The following is a 21,735-nucleotide window of genomic DNA, read 5'->3' as shown; positions in this document are numbered from 1 at the left end:
CGGTACTCAATAATAATAATAATAATAATAATAATAACGGAGCTTAGTTGCCCTTAGGGAATTGCTTGAGAGGAGAGCATCTGAAATAGCCAGTTCCAGTTGTAATGGCATTTCCAGGTGGCGGTGATGTGACAATCCTAGACTGTAGCCTAAATACTGTAATTGATCGAACTCAAGTCCCATGAGAGACTTGAGCATAACCATATTCCTAATGTGGTTTATCTCTCTGACAGATTTTGTGTCAAACAAGAGGGCATTCAGCAATGTGCGGAGCTACATGCACTTCTTCAGATCCTGAATTTCATTCAAAAGTAAAGTGACATTCCATGATTACAGTGCAATTCCACCCCCACTGGAATTTAAGTACAGAATTTCCAGTAGTGGCAGTAGAAACAACCTCAAATTCCTAGTAAATATAATTAGAAATGGTTCAGTTAATGCAGTTTATGGTGTATGCCCCCTTTGGTTGCTGTCCTAAAAAAAAAAAAAAAAGCAAGCCCAGCAATAGCTAAAATCCATTTATACTTGAGGGAAAGAGAGCTTAGGTGCCTTTTTTCCCCCTAGATTATTATATTAAAGATTGTTCAGCCTTCTTTACCCCAGCAGTTGCTGCACTGGCTCCAAAGTTTATCATCAAGATCATAATTTTTTTCAATCCTTTAAGGTGAACACAGTATAGAAATGTTAACTCTACACTATGTCCTTCAGTGCTATTTTCCCTGTGGTAGAATAAGCAATAAATTCATGTACCATAGGTCTGTTTGGTATTCGGTGGCTGTAGCCTTGTTTTGCAACTTGCATGCTGAAGGGTCTACACCATGGTCTCCTGCGTGAAGCATCTGAACATATGCACTCTATACATCAGGAAAGGAAAGGAGATAAGCAAAGCACTAGAAAATCCAAGCAATTCCTGCTTTCAGAGCTAACACCTGCTTGCGTTTGAATCAAGTGCTAAAATTCCAGTCGGCTTGTACAGATTGGTATGATTACACTTTGTCTGCTCTAGCTCAGGGGAAACTTTCAGTAAGAGTGTTCAGAAATTGGTGACAGAAATTTCTCCTGTGAGGGGAAGCAATTTGAGTTTCTCAGCCTACAATAAAGAAGGGCAGAGGAGCTGTATGCTCAGGAAGAGAGGGTGTAACACAAACCTGTGTTTAATCTGAAATGGAATATACTTCAAATAAGCTCTACTTGAAGAATTTCAGAATACTATGAGGTGGTGAATTCACAGAGCATATAGCCGGAGTCAGAGCAGCGGTACTAATGGTTGTCTTCAAGTGCACAGCTGTTACAGCATGCATTAGCAGCTATTACCCTGGTGGGAGGTCACTCTCTTTAAAGAGTACAAGCAAGCTGCGACAGTAATCAGGCTCAGAGGCCAGGTAGCTTCCCACAGAGAAAATGCTTGGCAAGTGCTTCAGAGAACAAGAGATTCACAAAATATTTGCATGTCACAGAAATTTCGAATTAGGAACCAGTCACAAATCAATAGCTGCAACACAGGAGATTGATATCAGCGCAGTCACCTCACTTACTTTAGTCATTTAATCCTGCTCTTAGTGAATCAGAACAAGCCCAAAGGCTGTCCTCATTTTAATAAGAAAACCACTTGATCCAAACAAACCTAGAGGAGAAAAAAATACCAGACAACAGTGGCTGCTGTCTCTGAATCCAACTTCCCCTGAAATACTCTGCAGCTGAGTTGGAGCCTGCTAGAGGGTAGAGAAGAAACTAGTAATAGTTTCAGTTTCTGTCAAGGTTTTTTGCTGCTGTCCCTACGTTTTGAGAGCTGGAGACAGCTAGCCTCCAGTTGAAAAGCCTAATTTCACTCTTGTTTCTATATTCTCTGCCTTCCACACATCAATATATGTACAAGTCAGTTAATTATTGCTGTTTTTAATCCTCCAAAGACAAATCATATGGCCAAAATAACAAGAGTGGGTGGTCTTAGAGATGTTAAAGACTTTAAAAATAGCTTAAATCACAACTCTTGTGTTTTCATAAATAGCAACAAAAATTCAAAGCCAAGAAAAAAGGTATAAATTAAATCTTTAGGTCCAAGTCCCTGCCTGGTTCATATATACAGTCTTGTGCCTAGTGAAAGGTGAATAATGGAGTTCAGGAGTGAGACTGCATGGAAAAAACATCTGAACAGAAATGAACTAGCAGMTCTTCCACAATGGTTGAACCTTCTCCTTCTTTTCTTTAATTGGTATCATCTGATCCTTTTGTAAATATTCAATTTGCCAAGATTTTCAAACCACTCTGAGAAACAATTTGAAATACAGAAGTGGGAGCAGAAGAGGAAGGATGAGAACTGTATGTATTAGAGGAAAATGATCAGAAGGTTTTGTGCTTTACCCAGTCTGTCAAATTTTGCCCTGAAAAAGAACCTCACATTAAATAAATGTGTCAGTGACTTTATTTATTAAATAGGTTGGGGGGAAGAAATGAGAGGGAAATAAATACACAAGGCATTAAATACAACAAAAATAACCAAGACTTTCTTAAAATAAATATTATGTCCTACATGCTGGTAGAGGAGCTCAAATCACCTCATTCTATCATGACAAGTAAGGAACAGCCACTCAGGCGAATTTATTGCTGTAACTTATTTCCCCTCTCCCCTCCCAAGGAATTTTCATGCCTAACAGATTAGGCAGTAGAGAGAGAGAGATCTAAATCCACCATGCAGTTATCATTTACATTTTGTAAGCTGCAGCGGAGGTTCTGTCTGACTTCCCAGCCCCCACTCCCAGCAGCAGCCCAATTCCTGCACACTGACATTTTCAAGACAGACCTGAGTGCTTGGGAGCTAATCAAAGCAGGATACTTCGGGGATGTGGCTCCAGTCAGGGAGGCTTGGTCCTTCAGGCATCCTTTGAGCACTCCTGCTGCTTGCTACACACCAGGCTCCCTGTGGGGCTGAATGTAGCCAGCGTAGSATTTGCACAGAAGAGAACAGGGAGCATCAAACAAACCACTTCAGCTTCCAGGAGATGGCTACCTCAACAGCTGAGCCAGGCTGAGGGATTAACACTTGCCCTTCAGGAGAAGGGCTTCCAGCTCTGAATGTGGAGCAGAAGGTGGCTCCAAAGCTCCAGGCTCAAGAGCATGAAGCACACCTGTGTGTACACCCAGCATTTCTGCTGCCTGGATGTCAGCATACCAGGTCTGCAGCTATGCTAAGGCTGTCAACGTGCTCCATGAATCCTAGACGGAGCTAATGGAGGCCCTAACTCCTCACCATACTTTCACTCTGCAGTTTATTCAATACATGAGTTCAGGTGAATTAGTTCATTTAGATTTGGTGACAGAACGTAGATCCCTGGCCCTGATTCAGCATGCCACAGTGCCCAGAAACCAGGTCACCGCAGCTGGGATAGGGCTGCTGAGGAACCCCTTCRCAGCCCTGACCCAGGCTCATGTCAAAAGCATGAGGACGGTTTCAGCTCAGAACTAACCAGACAGAGGTAACAGGAGAGATCATGTGCTTGGTTCTCAACATACTCATCAGCCACAGAGCCTTCCTGATCATCATTTGCCAGCACTTCAGAGAGGTATTTGGGGGGTTTTTTGTTTGTTTGTTTTTTGGGGTTTTTTTAAGTGCTATTGCACATATGAAAACTTACCAGTACTACTCAGGCAGCTCTAAAACCATTTTTAAATATAATTTTTCTTTCCATAACATTTATTTAGAAGAAATAAGTCATGAAATAAAAGTCAATAGAATAGACCTCTACTTTCAATACAAAGAGAACTATCCTTGTAACAGGAAACAGCGAGCTATGAAAGACAAAAACTGCATTTTGTGTATGCAGTACCTCATGTAACAGCTTCTAACCACCAGCATCATTTCCAATATGGTACACTGTTGACTTGTATTACAGGCCATTCACATAGCACCTGTTGGGAAGCAGCTCGTTAATCTATAGAAAAAATGTGCGTCTTTTACTAGTACCCACAGTCGTAAAATAAAAGTATTCATAAAATCTGTCCTGTTGAGCCAAAATAAATTTATAAATTGTCTTCCACAGTAAGTGTTTCAAGTTGAGCCATATTCAGTGCAGGAACCAAATGCATTTATCAATAGCCCTAATGCAGTCTCACATATCCACATCAGTGTATATTATGTCACCACTCGACAGAAGGACACTCTCCAAAATCAAAAAGACAACTACACAAATATTAATGCTTAATATGTGAACATAAAAATGATGGGAACATTGACATAGCATGTAGGTATTCTCTTCCTTCATCAGCATGTTAGCTTATCAGAAAGCTGCTCACATTGGTTTTAATATAATTAATCATTTTTTAATCTCAAAGGTTGCATGTCAGGAATTGGTCTACCATAAATTTAAACCTGCTGATCTTTATAGGTCAAAGTGAGTGTTAAATCACTTTGAAATAAGCCTTTTACTGAAATAAAATACTATATAATGTTCTGCAGTTACAATCTTCTAGGCCACTTGCTTTAAAGGGGGAAGAAAGCTACATTATTTTAAGAAGAGAAAGGGTTAGAACTGCAAACCATGATTTTCCAGGGATGCTCTTCGGAATTGTTTTCCTTCTCATTTTATTGCCATCTGAATGAACTGTTACACTAGAATTTTCAAAAGGAAAAACAGCCAACATACCCAAAGAGGGCAGTYGTGTGTCCAAATCAGAGTCCTCCAGCACTGCATATCTGGCGTTAGAGAAGAAACAGGAGTGAGCATATTTAGCCACATGGCTACAAGGAGATTAAAAACTAGTTCCCCTTAGCTCCTTCAAATCCAGGAACAAACCAAATCATCCTGTTCAGCTGCAACCGCCTACAGCTTTGCATTGACGCAGCAGAGGCTGGGAGGAGGGGTACTTCAGCCGTGTCTAACCCCTCTCATATGGGCAATCTTCCCGTTTGGCCACCAGGTTTTGTTTTACTCTGTTACTCCCGGCTTCTCTGGCACTGTCCAAGGCAGGCACCTCACCAGTACACAGGGACTGGGTTCCCGTGACAATCCAAAATGAAGATGTGGCCAGCTGCAAACTATAACTTGCATCTTGAAGGACAGTTCCCCAACTGAGTGGACATCAATGAGAGGGTCTGAACACATTAAATTTTGTCAGTATGACGGAGGGCTTGGCCAGAGGTATACGTGCTATGAGGAATATCTAGTGTCAGCAGATGGCAAATGCAGCCCACCTGGCACTTCAGGCATGGTCATCACAGGAAATACATTCTCACAGATGTGACCTGTGGTCACAAGCACCATGCTTTAACTGTAAAAAGCACAGAGACAGCAAAAATTCATCGAAGAACCAACTCTTGGGCTTCCAAGAGACTTGATCCACCTCAATTAAAATTGCCCAGCTGTTGTGAGTATCACTGACAGAGCTGGAAGACCACCACCTCCTTGTCAAGGCAGGTTGCTCTCCGTTTCCTACCAGGACCCAGTTGCCACGACCATCCACCCAACACACACATTAATTTTTCATATACAGAAAGGAGAAAAACCAGACACAGACTAGAGGTTTAATGACTCCAAGGTCCAGACTGTACATACAGTGCAAACATGAACCATTTGCATCGCCTGATGCAGGGACAGCATGATGCAGATACACACATTGTTGTGAGTACAGCAAGACAGCGTGGCGCTAAAAACTGGCCATTTAACCACCCCGCAGTTTCCAATCCCAGCAGAGACGGTGCTGGCACATCTTCTGTTTGACAGTGGAAACAGCGACCTGTTCCAAGAAACTTCACCTCATTGCTACAAGCACACGCTGTATGAAAAGCGACGCCCTAACCGGCAGTCTCAGTGCCGGCCCAAACACTGCATTTCACAGACAGRCTCTGACACCCTTCTCTCGCCCAGCTCTCACCGCTGCCCTTCTGCCAGCGCTGACAGCCTGCTAGGAACAACTGTTGCTTTTCAGCTCTCTGCTGACATCTACCTACCTCTCTGTCAAACTCCCAAAATGAATTTTTCATGTGCTTCTAATTTGTGTCCAGTACTGTTAAATATTGGTAGTAAAGGACAAGGCGTGTTACAGCAGGCAAACGCAGCTCCCAGGGTACCTCCTTCAGCCATAACAGCAAAAGAGACCCTGCTGCGCAAGGAATCCGCACGATACGCTCCATAACGGGAACTCAGGTATCCGAAGGCCAGGTTCCCTACTGAACGTGAAGACTCAAGCAATCTGCTCTGTTTTGTATATGTTGAACAACCCATAAATTGCAAGCTCACCCACAGATGAGTAAAATTTAACTTATACAATAGCAGGTTCTTGGATTTTTTTTTTCTTTTTTTTAAAAGTATTTCACAACAGTAYAATATATTCGTACAGAAAGATTACTGTCATGCTAAATCTTTTTGATCCCACCCTCCCCACTGCACATTGCTCAAATAAATTGACACCTATTATTTCAGTAAAATGGTTGTGTTACGTACGCCTCTGTATATACAATGGGATAAAAAATTTGAATTATTTCTAGATGCTCTGATGCAGACAAATGTTTAAGCAAGTACATTTTAAAGTTAACAGTCACGAACTTTCCTTCAGCCTCAAGTTTCTACTTAACTCAAAGTTTACTCGGCAGCTGCATTTTCCTAAACATGCACACTGCTTTATAAAACTAGTTATTGTATTGCAATCCAGAATGTGATTTACATGCATTTTCCTGTCACCTCGAACTCACCAGCATGCATCCAAATCAACAATTTTCTTGGCACTTTTCCTTAATTCTACTCCCCTACACTGAAAAAGGATATGTTTACATAGCTATCCCTTCCAAATTTCCATTTAATAACTTCTAATTCTTCCAACCCTTTTCTAATTTGTTTTGCCTTATTGCTGTATGATGTTAATTTAATGCTTCCTTTCAACCTAGATGGCTAAATAATGTTTGTGTAACTGGCTGCACAATAGTAGAGGAACTTCTCAGGTAAAAGGTGACCTAAAAATATAACACAAGACTGTCTTCTGAAAAAATACATAGCTTTAATGGAAATGAGCAACTAATCACCTATAAAATCCTGTCTTCTTGCTGTGGTCATTCTAGCAAAGGATACGTGGGCTATTGCAGACAATCTAGAAAAGGTACTTATTGAAGATTGCGCGTTTCATCACCTCATTTAAAAAAGTGACTTTCATTCTTCCTCAGTCCACCATTCACGTTTTATTTATTTAGGAAAAAAAGTTTTCCATTTCTGTGAACTCCTGTTCTTCAAATGAAAAAAATTTAGTTTCTTCAGCAGAAACAGCAAGCCTATCTAACCTGAGAGAGAGGCCTGTGAGACACTGTAAGAACAAGCTACCAGTTTTTAGAAGACATGATAGTAAGGTTTAACTTGCTTCTTCAGCTTCCTAAATGTTTTGCAGCATCATTTAGTGCATGAGAACATGAACAGAGCTTAAAAAAATTAAGTGAAAATCACTGGTCTATTTGTTTTATTCCAGCTAAGTACAAAAAGAGAAATAAAAGCCTAAACTTTAAAAAGTAGATTACTTCATTTGTGGAAAACCTTATGGGATATTTCTAACAACATTAACAAAGACTATAAAGATAAATGCACATTCAGCTATCTAGCTAATCCTAGCTGAAGTTACTACAATATACACACACACACACACACACACACAGAGGACCACATGCATGCACAGATTCACATGTCCATTTAACCGGAAAAAATATTTTTAAAATTGTGATGCCTCCTTACTCTTGTGTCAAATCTCCACCCATGCTGCAAAGACCAGGATTCAATGCAAGTAGTTTTGAGAAATGTATGGAAAAACAGCCTTTGTAGAGAACCTGGGTAATACTTGTTCCTGGTAAATATGTTTTTACAATAGAAATATGGCAGCTTCATTACGTGGCAGCATACTGCAACCATCACCAGCATGCAGCAGGATCTCGAAATGCCGAGCCCATACAGACAGCTAAGTTGTGTCCCATGCAGATGACACATCAAGGCCAACTGACCTGGAGTCAGTACACGAGGACACTGCTCCACCCTGCTGTCACGCACACTAGAGCACTGTTGCAACAGGTAAAAAGCAGCTCACGACATCATGGCATCAGCTCTGCACTGGCACAACAGCAGCAGTACAGCACAAGGAAAGCCACGCCACTTCCACCTGAACCCTGGCCCTCTGACACCCAAGCTCTTACTGCAATACCAAAAACCAACCCCAGGCTGCATTATAAAAACCTCTGACAAAAAAAGACTAAAACTGGAAAGCACTGAAACAATTTTAATGCATCGCGCAAGCAATGGACATTTTAAATATTAAATAGAAATAGCTACATAATAAGAGTTTTAACCCTGCAAGTCCTACACTGGAGAAACCTTAAGTGAACAACATTTCAGTTGGGCCTGGTAAGCACTGGGCCCTAGATAAAACTGGTCCCAAGGAGCTTGAAGTTCAGGCTCTTGCATTTGTACTGAACACATATTTACAAATATGTATTACATATTCACAACTGTCCATTTGTCAAATAAGAAAAATCTTACAAAATTGGGAAATTCATGAGGTAAATATTTCTTTTCCCTTCATAAGTATTCTAGGCTGATAAATAGGAAAGTACATCTTAGGACAGGAAAAATGACAGTGGCAATTGTCAACTCTCAAACATATTTATTTATTTGAGAGGTTTCTAATATTTCACATTACTACTGAGGTTACATTCAAATAAATTTATAGGCTAAATTCTGCCTCAAAAACAAGCACCCTCCTCACCTCCCAAGTCACTTAGTGCAACCCTCACTGGCACCAAACTTTCACTCACCAGCATGAATTGTAATGCATATCTGAAAAAAAACAGAATTGGGCTGTAATACTGTATCTTAAAAGTGCACAGTCAAATAGTCATAATAATCAAGACATCACTTCTGATTAACACCTGGAAGCTCAAAGYTGATATGCTATTGCAGGCCAAAACTCTCTTCTTCTTCGCTACTTTGCTAGTGTAGGGCCACTGACATACTGTTTTATTTAAATAACATTTTGTCCCAGGACAAATACATAGAATACAAGAATTACATACACCAAGAATACAACACGAGAAACTAAGTCAAGTTTTGAATCCTACAGTCTCACTTCCTATACAAAAGCAAGATGCCGAAGACTTAAGGCTAAAACTGTATTACAGCAGAGCATCCCGTTGTGCCTCAGCTCGGCGGCACCTCTGCAGACACCAGGCTCTCGCACAGAACTGACTCTATGCTACTTCGGGACAGCAGAGAATTATTCAACACAAGTTTCAGTTGCAAGTTGGACGATCTGATTTTGATGCTGGTTTCCATTATAAGGTATAGTTTTGGAGATACAAATGAAGGGCTTGTTTTTCAAAAGTCACTGGGTTTTTTTGAGTACCTTAATTTTAAGATATTCAATATGAGAAACCTGAGACCTGATTTTGAAAACAATAGGTCTGTTCAACTCCAGGAAAAGCTGGTAAGAATTACAGGTACTCAGCAACTATGATATCAAAGCCTAAAGTGTCTAAAACAGGGTTTTCAAAAAGAAGCACCCCAAATAGCCCTTCAAATGACTTGAAAATTTTTGCCTCAGATATCTCTGATTTATACACATAATTAAACACCGTGTGTGTGTGTGTTTACATGCATGTCTGTATATAAATACACGCACCCCTGACACTGCAGCTCTTCTAGATCAGAGCAATTTTAGTCAAAGGTACAGAACTCTTGGCGAGTTTTAAAACTGAATTACCCACAGGTAAAGTTAAGCATGTCCATAAAAGAGCATAAAAATTGAACAAAATTGTGCCTGCCAAAAAAAAAAAAACAAAAAAAAAACAGGCACTGAATTTTCTTGCTTTTGTAATTAAGAGCCCATTAATATATTAATAAAAGTTTTAAATATTTTATACATTCAGATATATACATATATTTTATCAGAGCAGTCTGTGCTTACATACAAAACATACATATGCATGCACACAGACACATGCATACMTACACCACATACACACACTCACATCATCTTATCTGCACACATCCAAATTCTTTATCTTTAAAGAAAATGCTTCAGTTTAATAACCACTAGATTTGGTTTCAGATTCTTCCAGAATTTTAGAACTATAGAAAAAGTTAATTTACATCTATTGTATATGAAAAAATAATCTGGACTTTACAACCAAATTAAAAAAAAAGAAGAAAAAAAATACACACACACACACCCCTCATGCTACCAGCTTTCCAATTAGGAATCAAGATATTGGAATGAATCTGGTATAAATACAATAAACAATGGTAGCTTTTGTATGAGCATATTTTTAACAATAAATGTTCATCTTTTGAAAGTTAAATTAGTACCAATTTACAGTGAGCAAAAAGTTCTTTCCCAGACAGGTCACTGCTGAGCCCCTTTCTTCTTCTGCTCCAGCTCCTGCAAGCGTTCCTCCCGGCACTGGGCATGCTGCGTTCCCACTTTGTGGGCTGTCTCTGTGGCCGCAATGTCAATCTGCGCATATCTGGATGATCCACTCCCTGAAACAACATAAAAACATGTAACAGGCTATATCCCTCAGGCGTTCCTGGGCAAAACTGACCCGGGGTTACGCCATTAAGACTCTTCTTCCACAGATTTCCTATATGATATTAATTTGGTCTTAAAAATAGATCTATAAACGGAATAAGATGATTACCTGTCAGCACACATTAAATCCACAGTTAAAAAAACTCAAAAGCTTTGTTATCTACATATGTTAGGCATCTAATTTTCCTCAGAAAGTGTGTGCCTGAATCGCTTGCATTTCTGTCCCAGGTTTGAAACTGCACCCATATTCGTCCCAGTAAAAGACAAAACTGAACTCAACTCTCCCACTTCTGGGGCACACCTCTCATCAGTTAGCTCTTATACAGTAAATGAACAACACCTAATATTTGAAAAGAAAACAATGCTGGCATGGCAGCACTGACAGGGATTCTTCTTAGTCTGGATTAGTGATATTCTGTGAACATTCACCAGATCAACCATCTGCAGCCTCAGGCACCAAGATGTTTAGTCCAATAAATAGTGATAAGGTAGATAAAAGCAGCTCGCTAATGAAGAGCAGAACAGCTCTCTGAATGCACAGACTCTGGAGGCTCGGAAAACTTTAGTATGAAAAAATAAAGTATTTATGGTCATTAGAGGCATCTTCAAAGCTATAGAAGTTGAGCAGGGTTTGAAGGTTGACATTTAGGAAAGTTTATGTCAGTTTATGGAATTGCCTGGTTCACTGTCTTTAAAATGAAGTCATTACCACTTTCATATCTCAACAGGATGTTGTACAGAGAACTTTAATGAAGTCTGGGAGAAACTTAGAATTAATTCAACAAAGCCAAATAAACATCCAAAAAAAACAAAGGGAAAAGTGTTAGCATTTCAAAGCTGTAAATTTGCTAAAATTAAAAGTAAAAACCATCAAAATTAAAACACCCATAGCTGAAAACTATATAGGGAAAACCTATCAATACCAAGTGTGAAGAATTAAATGTCAAATCCTGATTAGGAGCTTTCTGGAAGGAGCACCACACCTCTAAGTGACAATACATGGTACTATAATGCATGTTTAAGTGGTAATTCTCCATGTTAAGCTTTAGAAGTAAAATACCCAGAACCAGATGAAAGAATAAAAAAACAAAACAAAACCAAATATTTCTGCTGGCTTCATCTCTGCAGCACTTTCACACACCCTTATGGAAAGCAAATAGAAGAACACTATGTTCTGTTCTTAAGCATTTGCTGCACGGCTACAGTCAGCATCTCCAGGAGCAAGCCCTGCTCCCCTGCACCTACAGCCCTGTTTCCAAAGACAGGCAAGGAAAATTAAGCAAGCTTCTAGTCCTAGTACATATGATGAAAACCTTGAAAACATGAGCAAATTACTGTCTGTCAAACTCTACAGACTCAGAAATGTTCACTTTAGAAGTAGTTCATATACAATGCACCTGTCAGAAGGATGCAACATCTTATAGAACCTCATTAGTCAAAAATCTTTCCAAAAGAGTTGACAATTATGAGAATTGCCTCGCTTATGTAGTAAGGTAGAACTCCTCTATTAGCAGAAGGTCATGGATAGATGAGAAAAAAGGATTCCCCATGCCACTTGCACCTCTGTATTATTGCCTCCTTCGTTGTTTAAATAATATTGTAGACTTTCTTACCTCTTATGCTTGTGCTAGGTTCTTGAAGTTCCAGTTCCATGTAATGAAGTTGTTTTTTGGATGTAGGACTGACAGGAATATTAACATAGGTGGCTGTCTCACTGTGGGGTCGATCTGATGCAGGGACGTCAGCTGAATAACCTACTGCACCTTCTAAAACAAGTAATGTTATTAYAGACATTGTTTGCAATGACCAGTGATCCATTTCATAAAAAAGCACTGTTTCATCAAATATTCTGAAAGCAAACATTCAGCAGTAACAACTCAGCTTGCCAGATAGTATATCCTCAGTCCAGGTGAGACATGAGAAGAGTAAGGCTTCTACAGTAAAGATCCTCAAAGACAGACTAAGCAAGAATCTGTGCAGAAGACCACAGACCACAGCCTGGGATCTCATCCTGCTGTGAAAGAAAGCAAATGTTATGCAGAAGTTTTCAGACAGAAGTACTGCATAGAACATAACACTTCCCAAGGCTTTCAACCCTAACGCAGTATTAGTAAAGCCTTATGGGTAGCAATCTGTCTTAGGAAGACATGGACAATTATATCATGCATAGGAGACCAACCAAAATTACTAGCGGTCTAGAAACTATGCGCTAAGAAAAGGGATTGAAGAACTGTGTAAATAAGGGGAAGGCACGCTTGAGGAGACAATGCTGACAGTCTCCCTGCACCAGTTTGAAGAAGATAGGAACAATGTCTAGTGGGGACAGACAGTAACAAAAGACTTAAAACGCAGGACAGTAACAAAGGACTTAAATTGCAGAAAAGAAGTAGATTAGACAGTGGGAGAACCTGGCTAATAGTAAAGACCGTAAGAACACTAGAGGAAACCCCACAGAGGTGGAAGAATTTCTGCATCTAAAAATATCTAGGAAAAAGCTAGACTAACAGGAAGCTAGACTATCAGGAAACATTTTTCTATAAAGTGGTTCTGACTAAAAGGAGATTTTTTTGCCTGTTCAATGACTTCTCAAGACTTCTTCCAGTCCTACTTTCAATTATTCTAACCTTGCCTGGAGTGAAACTAAAATGGAAGATACAAGGACAATRTTCCTTTCCTTGGCCAACCAGGCACTTCAGCTTTCAACCCCTTCCTGACATCAGGCACCTACACCTAGTTTTTCAAACTATGAATACCAAGAGAAAGAAACCTCCCAGAATGACCCAGGCTATCAGAAAGCAAATACAAACATGTATTCTATCTGTGCTCCGGCAGGGATGTGAGTTACATCCTCATTGCCTGACTCACTAGGCTAGTAACCGGTCTGAGGCCGATCTCCTTCTATTAGTCCTGCTGGAGCTTTTTCCCTTAAAACGCTGACTGGGCCACTGCTTGAGTTTATGGCTCCGTGGCTGCAACATTCTCGCAAGACATGGTTAACTTAAAAATTATAGTTCAAATCAGCACAGAAAGGTGCCAAATTGAAATCTGACATGCTACATGCAAATACCCCTCATCACCAGAATTCAAATATGCACCATTTCTCCCATCAGCTGTCCTTTGTGCGAGTTGTACCCAACTCAAAGCACTTTACAGGACAAAATGGAAAGCCTATTTTGAGAATACTGCTTCAGGATCTCCAGAGTTTGCATGAAGAAGACTGGGCAGCTTCTTTGCTCCTCAAAAGCCACAGTACTCACTAGGTTTTGCTTTTGCTCAGCAGCGTACGTTTAGGTAGGCAATGAAAGAAGTCAGGGGCCTAGGGAGCAGGGATCCTGAGCACATCAGTGATTCTTCCACAGTACAATCACACGCTAAAGACGCAGCCAGATGCATAGCCCTGAGTATCCTAAGAAGTCATCATTTAAGTAACTACAGAGCAAGTTACTGCTGTTGGCTCCTACTTCAGTTAGTGCCAGGAGGAATGCTCTGTAGCCTGCAGGGGATCAGCAAGTACTCAGTACTAAAATGCTTCTGTCAAATGAGTTCACAGGGAAGACAGGTTTTGACTGTTATTGCCTCGATGCCATCATTAATTTTTAATTCATTTTCTTTTTACACAAAGTTTGTTAAATATAAAAAATAGATTAGATTAGCACCACTGACCTGGTGCAAATGCATTGCTATTGCATTTTATTGCAACACATTTCCCATCTTCCTTCTTTAAGGTTTGTCTTTGGCAATAGCCTGGGTGCTGGAGGAGGAGAGGGTGTTTTGTTTTTAACATTTTAGTCCCTAATCAAAGCTAGCTTTCTCTAGAACCAGAACAAAATAATCCCGCAATTATACATTTACATGTATCTGAGTAAGTTGATGGAAAAATAGTTATCATAGGCATGCAGTAGACTCAGAGCCACAGGCACTGGCTGTCATCACTTGAGAAAAGCACACTACTGAACAAGAGGTAATAAGATGCCTCTGTGTGGCTGATCAGCTGTTAGGAAGGGAAGAATCTTGCTCAAAGTATGCCATGACTTTCATTTGGAAAGTCCATCTCTAATAGAAATGTAAAATCCAATACCAGATAAGGAAATCTAAATCGCTCCTGCATATTTCTCTGAACTGCTCGAATGACAGTTTCTGAGCACTAAGAACTGCAGAGAGAGCACCTTAGGACCATCAGTTAATTCAATTTGGGACTGAAKAGTGCAAGAGAAAAATGGTATCACATTCAGTGTCTTCCTCTCCCTGAAGTTCTCCCATTCAGTCCTTCCTTGCCCCCCCAAAAACCCCACCTCTAAACTTCATTTGTTCCCATTCCCTTTTCAGCCCAGTCAGACACTGTCTGGAAGCAAATGGAGAGGCAAGAAGGTGGCCAAGGCTATTTACAGCACAGAAGAGAATGACTTCTTATATCCAACCAACAGCAGCTGTGAATGACCATTAAAGGGAATCTTTTCTTCTTCTTAGCCTGTATTATAAACAGCAGAGATGGCTCCTACGCAGTCGAGCCACAGTAAGAGTTGTCAGAGACTGAAGCAGGTTCCAGGATATCGGAATCTCTCCAGACTTAAGCTATTTAAATCAAAGGAGCCTCTGCTGTGCAGTCCACAATTTTCAAAGGCTTGAAAGTCAGTCATTTTCTTTGACAGACTTTCATTAAGACGACAATGGAACAACCATGAAGTAACCCACCATTTTCCTGACTGTCACACTTCAAGTCATTGTTCCAAGGCAAGGTGTTGGGGAGGGGGGGGACGGGTCATCAAATATTCAAGCAAGAGAAATCACTTTATCTTCAAACATGGTTTACAGAAATTGCTAAATTATTCTGGATTCTGAAGGAATTTGACCTGACCGTGCCAAAAGGAAACTGGCAGAACCATAGCATGGAAAACCTGCATTCCAAACAGTTAAAGTTGTTAGCAACTGACAGTGTTAGGACTGACACAGAGCCATGAATAGTCATGAAAGAGAGGATAATTTGGGGGGTCTCTCTATACACTGTTAAAGTGATGTACAAGGAGTTTGAGTGAAGTCTCCTCAAAGCTACCTGGCACGAAAACAAGCAAACTACAGAACTAAATAGTTGAGAGGTTTCCAAAAGCTGAATGTAATACCTCATCCAGACTACCCAAGGGATTTTCCTGAGAAGCATATATGGAGAACAGTCTATTAATTGGTGGAGCTTTGCGCAAGAGAGGCAAAAGAAGCACACAGAACAAAAAAAAAAACCCAGGCAAAAAAAAAAAATCAAATATTCCTGCTATAACTTGACCCAAAGGRAAAAACAAATCAAGGATGAAGTTGGGCAAACTGTAATGGTAGCAAAGGAACAATCTCCTGTTGTTTAGTCTGCGCTGTTTTAACAGAAGCTAGGCTTTGTAAACATAGAAATACTTTGCTTTTCATTTTTCCTCCTAATAAAAAACTCAGACTATAAAACCTGGCTTATGCGATATTTATTTGAAGAGAGATATTTATCTGAAGAGCAGAAGACAGCCAAAAGCTCCTGCTTAGAAAACAGGGAGCACAGCGCCATGGACAAGGGCAATGCTTTTGGCAGTACTTTCTGGATGAACTGAGGCTAGAAGATGGGGATTTAGAGGACCAGGATTTGAGATTATCATGGAGGGTGAATTTGCGACAAAAACAGATTGAAATGTACAGTTATAACATGGAGACATTGTGAAAGAATTGGCAGAATATGATGACTGCCTGGGGAAAAAAGGAAGAAAGAAAAAACAGTTAAAATCTGTAACATCAGAAAAGTAAAACAGAAAATACGGTGGCATTCAAGAGTGAAAAAGAACAGAAAAGATAGCATGGTGGGAAAGGAAGAAGAGAGTGATGTTTGATACTGGAGCTTCAGCCTTTCTTTTAGTAAATAGTTTTCACATTTCAGACCCTATGTAAGCACCATCCTCGGACATCTGCAATACAAACAAGTAACTCAGAAAATAAAACAACCAACACCATAAACAGAGCCCCAAAACGTGTGTGTTTGTGTGTGCACACCTGTGTGGGTGCGTGCACATGTGTGTGTGCACGCATGTAAAGCTAACATGTTCACAAGCCAACACCTGAAAAATTAATATTCGGAAGAGATACACAACATACGGGAAGAAAGAGAAAAAAACAGAAAATACTAATGTCTTCTGCTACAACTGGTTGCAAAGATCTTTACTCACCAGATTCCTCAGGGCTAGTAGGAGTTCCAGGTTCTGCAGAAAGTGTCAGCATCTCATAACCACCTTTAGGACCTAGAATACAGAAACACCGTCAATGGTTTTGGACTTAATAAATTGCACAACGAAAACAAAGCATATGATTTTCTGTTTTTGACTTCTAACCTTTGAATCTAAATAATACTGAAAAAAACTCAGAAGTGACAAACAATGGCTAGCATTTACTTTTCTGAGGTGGTGATCTGAGTATTTTCTGATGAGTTCAACAGCACGGAAATAAGCGCTAGGGCATTTTTCCAGGTATACACACTGAAGGCCATTGAAGTCAATTGTGTGCTTTGCTATATGTGGACGTGGGAGCAAAGCTGTCTTGAATGCATGAATCAGGGAGAAGTGCGTGGGTGATCTTGGGAGCATCTGGAAGACTCTTGTTAAAATTCCACCTCCAGCATGATGGATAGCTTCTCCATTTCTGACAAAGCCCTGTAGAAAGTGCTTAAACTAGCCCTTCCAAAGACAACGTTGCTTTGCAAGTGCAAATCATCATCATCTTCACAAGAAACCAGACTGCACAAGATCACTGATGCTTCCAGAGCACTAAGCTGGAAAAAGATGCCCAGCTTCCCTCATGACCTCAAACTGCACTTGAGTTCAGACAAGGCAAGTTAAAAAGCTATGCTCATAGTATTGACATGCTGGGATTAGCTTTGGGCTACAAACACAATTTTATCTGCTTACTTGCAGGTGTTGGTGTTTTTCTTCCATTATCACGAAATATCTTTAAATGGGAAGGGTTTTTTTCCCCACATCTCATTGCTAGGATACAGGATTTCTCATGGCCTGAGGTGATTTTTTTTTTTTTTTTTTAGTGGGTGCCCTTTGTTAAAGTGCTGGCAGTATTTCACTGCTGTGAATAAGATTACTGCCTATGTAATGACACTTATCTCATCTGTCACTGCCTCTTCTAAACTTATCCCATCTGTCAATGCCTTTCTAACAAAACCCTGCAAAGCAAAAAAAAAAACACCAAAGAAATACATGTGTCTTACAATAGGGAATCAATCATATATTATTTTTAACATTTTAAATTTAAATTAAGTTAAACTTATGTGCACACACATACCTCCTAACCACTTATACCTACCAGCTTGCAGAGTGTGCCCTTTATGCACTTTCAGAGATCCAGAAGCTGCCATGACAGAAGAAGCACCTGTTTTCAAGGAGAGATATTCACATTAATTCTAAATTCCTGTTGCTATTATTAGATATCTGCTGTGCCTCAACATTCTTAGTAAATGTTTCTGAAACACCACAAAAATTCTGGTAAGAATTTTAAGTTGCTGTTCTTCATTCAAGCAACATTCCTTTTTTTCTTTTTCTTTTTTTCCCCTCAAATCTTTATCCTGAGGTTGTGCCATTATAGTCTAATTTTGCTGATGTCTGTCTTTTGGAAGAGAAGATGCCCTCTATAAACCTTGGAGATACAACCTGTCTGTGCTCAGTAGCACCTTACTTGGAGGGACAGTCTTCTTGAACTGAGGAGTAAAATGGCAGTGGAAAACTCAGAGTAAGGAGTTGCCTCTGCAGTCCATAAAGTAGCTTTGGTTTGAGCTAACCACAATTTTTAAAGCTGTCACTAAAATCTCATCAGACTGGATCCAAAAACTATTAAAGTTAATGGAAAGAACCGTATCACAATTCCAGCTGTCCACCGTCCAGTTTTTGGCATGAATACGTAACAATCCATGACAGGGTGAAGGGTAGGGGAAGGATGCAGCTCCAGCAGGGTCTGAATGCAGGTCATGGCCGGCTCTTGTGAAATACCGTTCCAAGCGTTACGGCCAGGACAGCCTTCCCGAGGGCACGGCAGACAGTACAGTCAGCCTCCTTTCCCCAGCCCTGTTCAGATCAGCGTGAATCTGCCCTAACTACAGGATTAGATATGGGAGCTTGAGGTGACAAGAGTTAGCAAAGCAATTCAGAGCATCCACAAACATTCAGAACAGTACACGTGTAGGGTGGTTTGCTCACATACATACGTCCCTACTTCATTTTACCAGCAAACTGATCGGCATYATACCTACCTATTCAGTGAGCATTATCCCTATCCAACCATGAGTTTCTTGCCTCCACTGTTCTTGCTGCGGGCACCTTAATCACGATGACTGCCATTTACTTCCTAACACGAGTAATTTCAAGGAAGCTTCTTGTCCAAGGAAATTGTACTTAACTGAACTAAGGTAGGAGACTGTGGTTATGAGTAACCCTGCCACTAGTGACAGGGTGGCTGTGCCATGTGCTGCTGGGTGTTTGGGATCACGTACAGAATTAACACTCGTCTAAACTGATGAATCGTCCCTGAACAGGCAGGACCCTTTTCTGCAACTTGTTTTTAAAATAGCATCCAAACCCAACACAGCTTATACTCTATCCCTGAAGAAATTCTGTAATATAAATAGCAGTCTCAAACACCTAAGAAATCTACATTACCTATGAATCTAAAGAAAACAATAATTTCTTGATTTGTTTCTTATTTCTGGTATAAATAACTAAAATATATAACTAAAATATATATTCATATAATATAATTTCTAATTCTAATAATTTACATGCTTAAAAAATTATTCCTATACTTTTATAAAATAAATCTGAGTAATAAACAGAGGTGATACCACTTAATGAGAAATGTGGATTAAGAGTAGTAAATAGGTATTTCAGAAGCACACGACTGAAGTAAAATCTTTAGTTCTGCAGTATTTGTGTATTCAGAAAGTATATCCAGTGTATTCCAAGGCTACAACAAAAATTTTAAAGCATATGTATTCAGGAACTGATTTGGTATGTTAACACAAGATCAGACTGTAGAACCTTTACATATCCTGGTGAGAACTTAACCAGTAAAAACACTTGGAAATTTTGTGTTTAATGAGACTGCTGACGTAAAYAAATGCAAAAATAGGACAAATAAAGCATGCATGCTCTCTATTAGGGGATTTACTTATATTCTCACCCTATCTGGTTTCCCTTTTTACCTTCTCAGAGCATCCTGTCCCTGCATTATTAAGAGTACCAGAATGCGCTTTGTGCAGGTGAAAGTTTTACCTTGCTTTCAGGAGAAGATGACAGCTTTAGGCTAATTGCAGCCTAATCACAAACTAAGTGTTCTTCCCCTCTTCCCCCCACCACCCAAAAAAACCCCTGGTGTTATTCAGTAGAAATCATTCTGCAAGGAAGGTGGATTTTTAAACAATATTTTCAGGATCTGTGAAAAGTACACAAGAGAGGAAAGGAAAGTTAAAACAATAAAATATTCAAATCCATCTATAGTCAAGCTGAAGTTTTTCCCATTTGGGGCTGGTTTAAAAGAACCATATTAATGCTTCAGGATTTGACCTGTTGCATTTTTCTCATGTTCAAATTTGGTGACTAACAAATATTTACATAGTCAAATCTCATGGAATTTTCTTTAAGCTTTGAACTGCCTTGTATAAACACATGTCAATAGAGATCGGCCCAGATGTTTTCTTCCTTCTTCTTTATAGTTACCATATATATTGGCTTGTTTATCATTTAAGAATCCTAGAATAACTCTTGAAGCAACGGAAAGAGCCAATTAGTAAGAAAATTTTCCGAACGTACAAAGCATCTGGTAGGAGACAGACGCTCCCTTCCTCACTGCTTTTGTCTTCCAAGGTATTAAGAATTAATTTTTCCACTTTCCAGTGCCATCCTGTTCAGTGTGGCTGACTCTCTCAAGTCTTTGCTAAAACTGAGCAGTTCAGCTGGAAAGTTATTTCCATTCTACTTTCCTCAATGTGCAAGAGGAAGATGATATGCAAAATGTGACAAAGTGAAAGTATGCCGTCTCCTCCCAGAATATTTTGTATTCCTACCTATGATTAGAATTCAGACATCTGATGTAGATAGAACAAAAGCAACTGCTATTTGAATTTTTTTTTTTTTTTTTAACATCATAGTCACTTCTTTATGCCCACTCTTGAAGAATAAGTGCAAATTACAGCACACGTGCCACAAGAAAAAGCCATGGGGGGAAAAAAAAGAAGTAACAGATATGAGAGAAGCTGGAATACGTGTCCTAAACAGAGCCCAGCTGGTGACATTTTCATATCCTGTCACTTATTATTGTGTGACCAGTCAGGAGACGCATGCAATACATACCCTGTGTATGCTAAGTGCTCACTTCCTACTGCCCAGCCTCTTCTTTGCCTCCACAGCTTAGGGCAAAGTTTGAAGGCCCGGACTACTGGATCTTCTGACAAGGAGTCAGGACAGAAGAAAACACTGTGCTCCAAGATAAAGTCCTGCTTCTTATTAAATTACAAATATCTCTATCATGAGGTACCTTGATCCACTCAGCCAATCAGCTTATCTCCTTTGAAAAGAGATACCTTGCTTAAAAGGGCATCCAAAGCCTAGAGCTACTGCTTTACAGGAGAAAGATTGCAAACACGCCACTTTTTTTTTTTTTTCCTGTAAATGTAATAAAAGACTTTCTGGTGCTATACAATTCACTTCTAAAGTTTTCCTGATTTTGTTATTCTTCTGTTTTCAAAGTGATTTCATATATTTTATGCTATACAAATAGCATTATCCGCAATACATAAAAGTTGAGAGGAATGTGTAAAAAATGCTTATTTGCTCTACAGATTTTACCATGTTCAAAAATGCTTCCTGTCTAACTAGCAACTTCAGAAGTAGTAGAACCACTCCTAATCAGAAATGCATTCAAGCACATTGACTGTTCAAATATTGCTCCAAAAAAATCATGGAGGACCTAACCACCTGTAACTATTATTCATCTTCCCATGCTGTAGGGCCACTACAGCCCAACCTTCCATCCTTAAAAATGCAAAACTGTTAGGCTAGAATCATTATCATTTTTTGTGCCAAGGATCTCATTGAGTGTTTTTTGAAAACTATACTTTCAGAGTTGCACTAGATACTTTTGTTCCAAAAGTCCTAATGAACCCAAGTCAGGACC

General features: G+C 39.7%; 1 protein-coding gene across 1 annotated transcript in view; it reads right to left on the bottom strand.

Annotated features, from left to right (window-relative positions):
• Positions 1-10,362: 10,362 nt before the first annotated feature.
• The window catches only part of DOK7 (docking protein 7), a 71,140-nt gene continuing 59,767 nt past the window's right edge, over positions 10,363-21,735 (bottom strand). Inside the window, exons 9-12 of the mRNA XM_026064696.1 lie at positions 17,878-17,943; positions 16,737-16,808; positions 12,162-12,314; positions 10,363-10,499 (exon numbers count right to left, since the gene is read on the bottom strand). Coding sequence (XP_025920481.1) covers positions 10,363-10,499; positions 12,162-12,314; positions 16,737-16,808; positions 17,878-17,943 — 428 coding nt within the window. The remainder of the gene's footprint in view (positions 10,500-12,161; positions 12,315-16,736; positions 16,809-17,877; positions 17,944-21,735) is intronic.

Source organism: Apteryx rowi, unplaced genomic scaffold (genome assembly GCF_003343035.1).
Source record: "Apteryx rowi isolate R43461 unplaced genomic scaffold, aptRow1 scaffold_22, whole genome shotgun sequence".
Lineage (NCBI taxonomy): Eukaryota > Metazoa > Chordata > Aves > Apterygiformes > Apterygidae > Apteryx > Apteryx rowi.
This window is presented reverse-complemented; position numbering and strand designations above follow the sequence as displayed.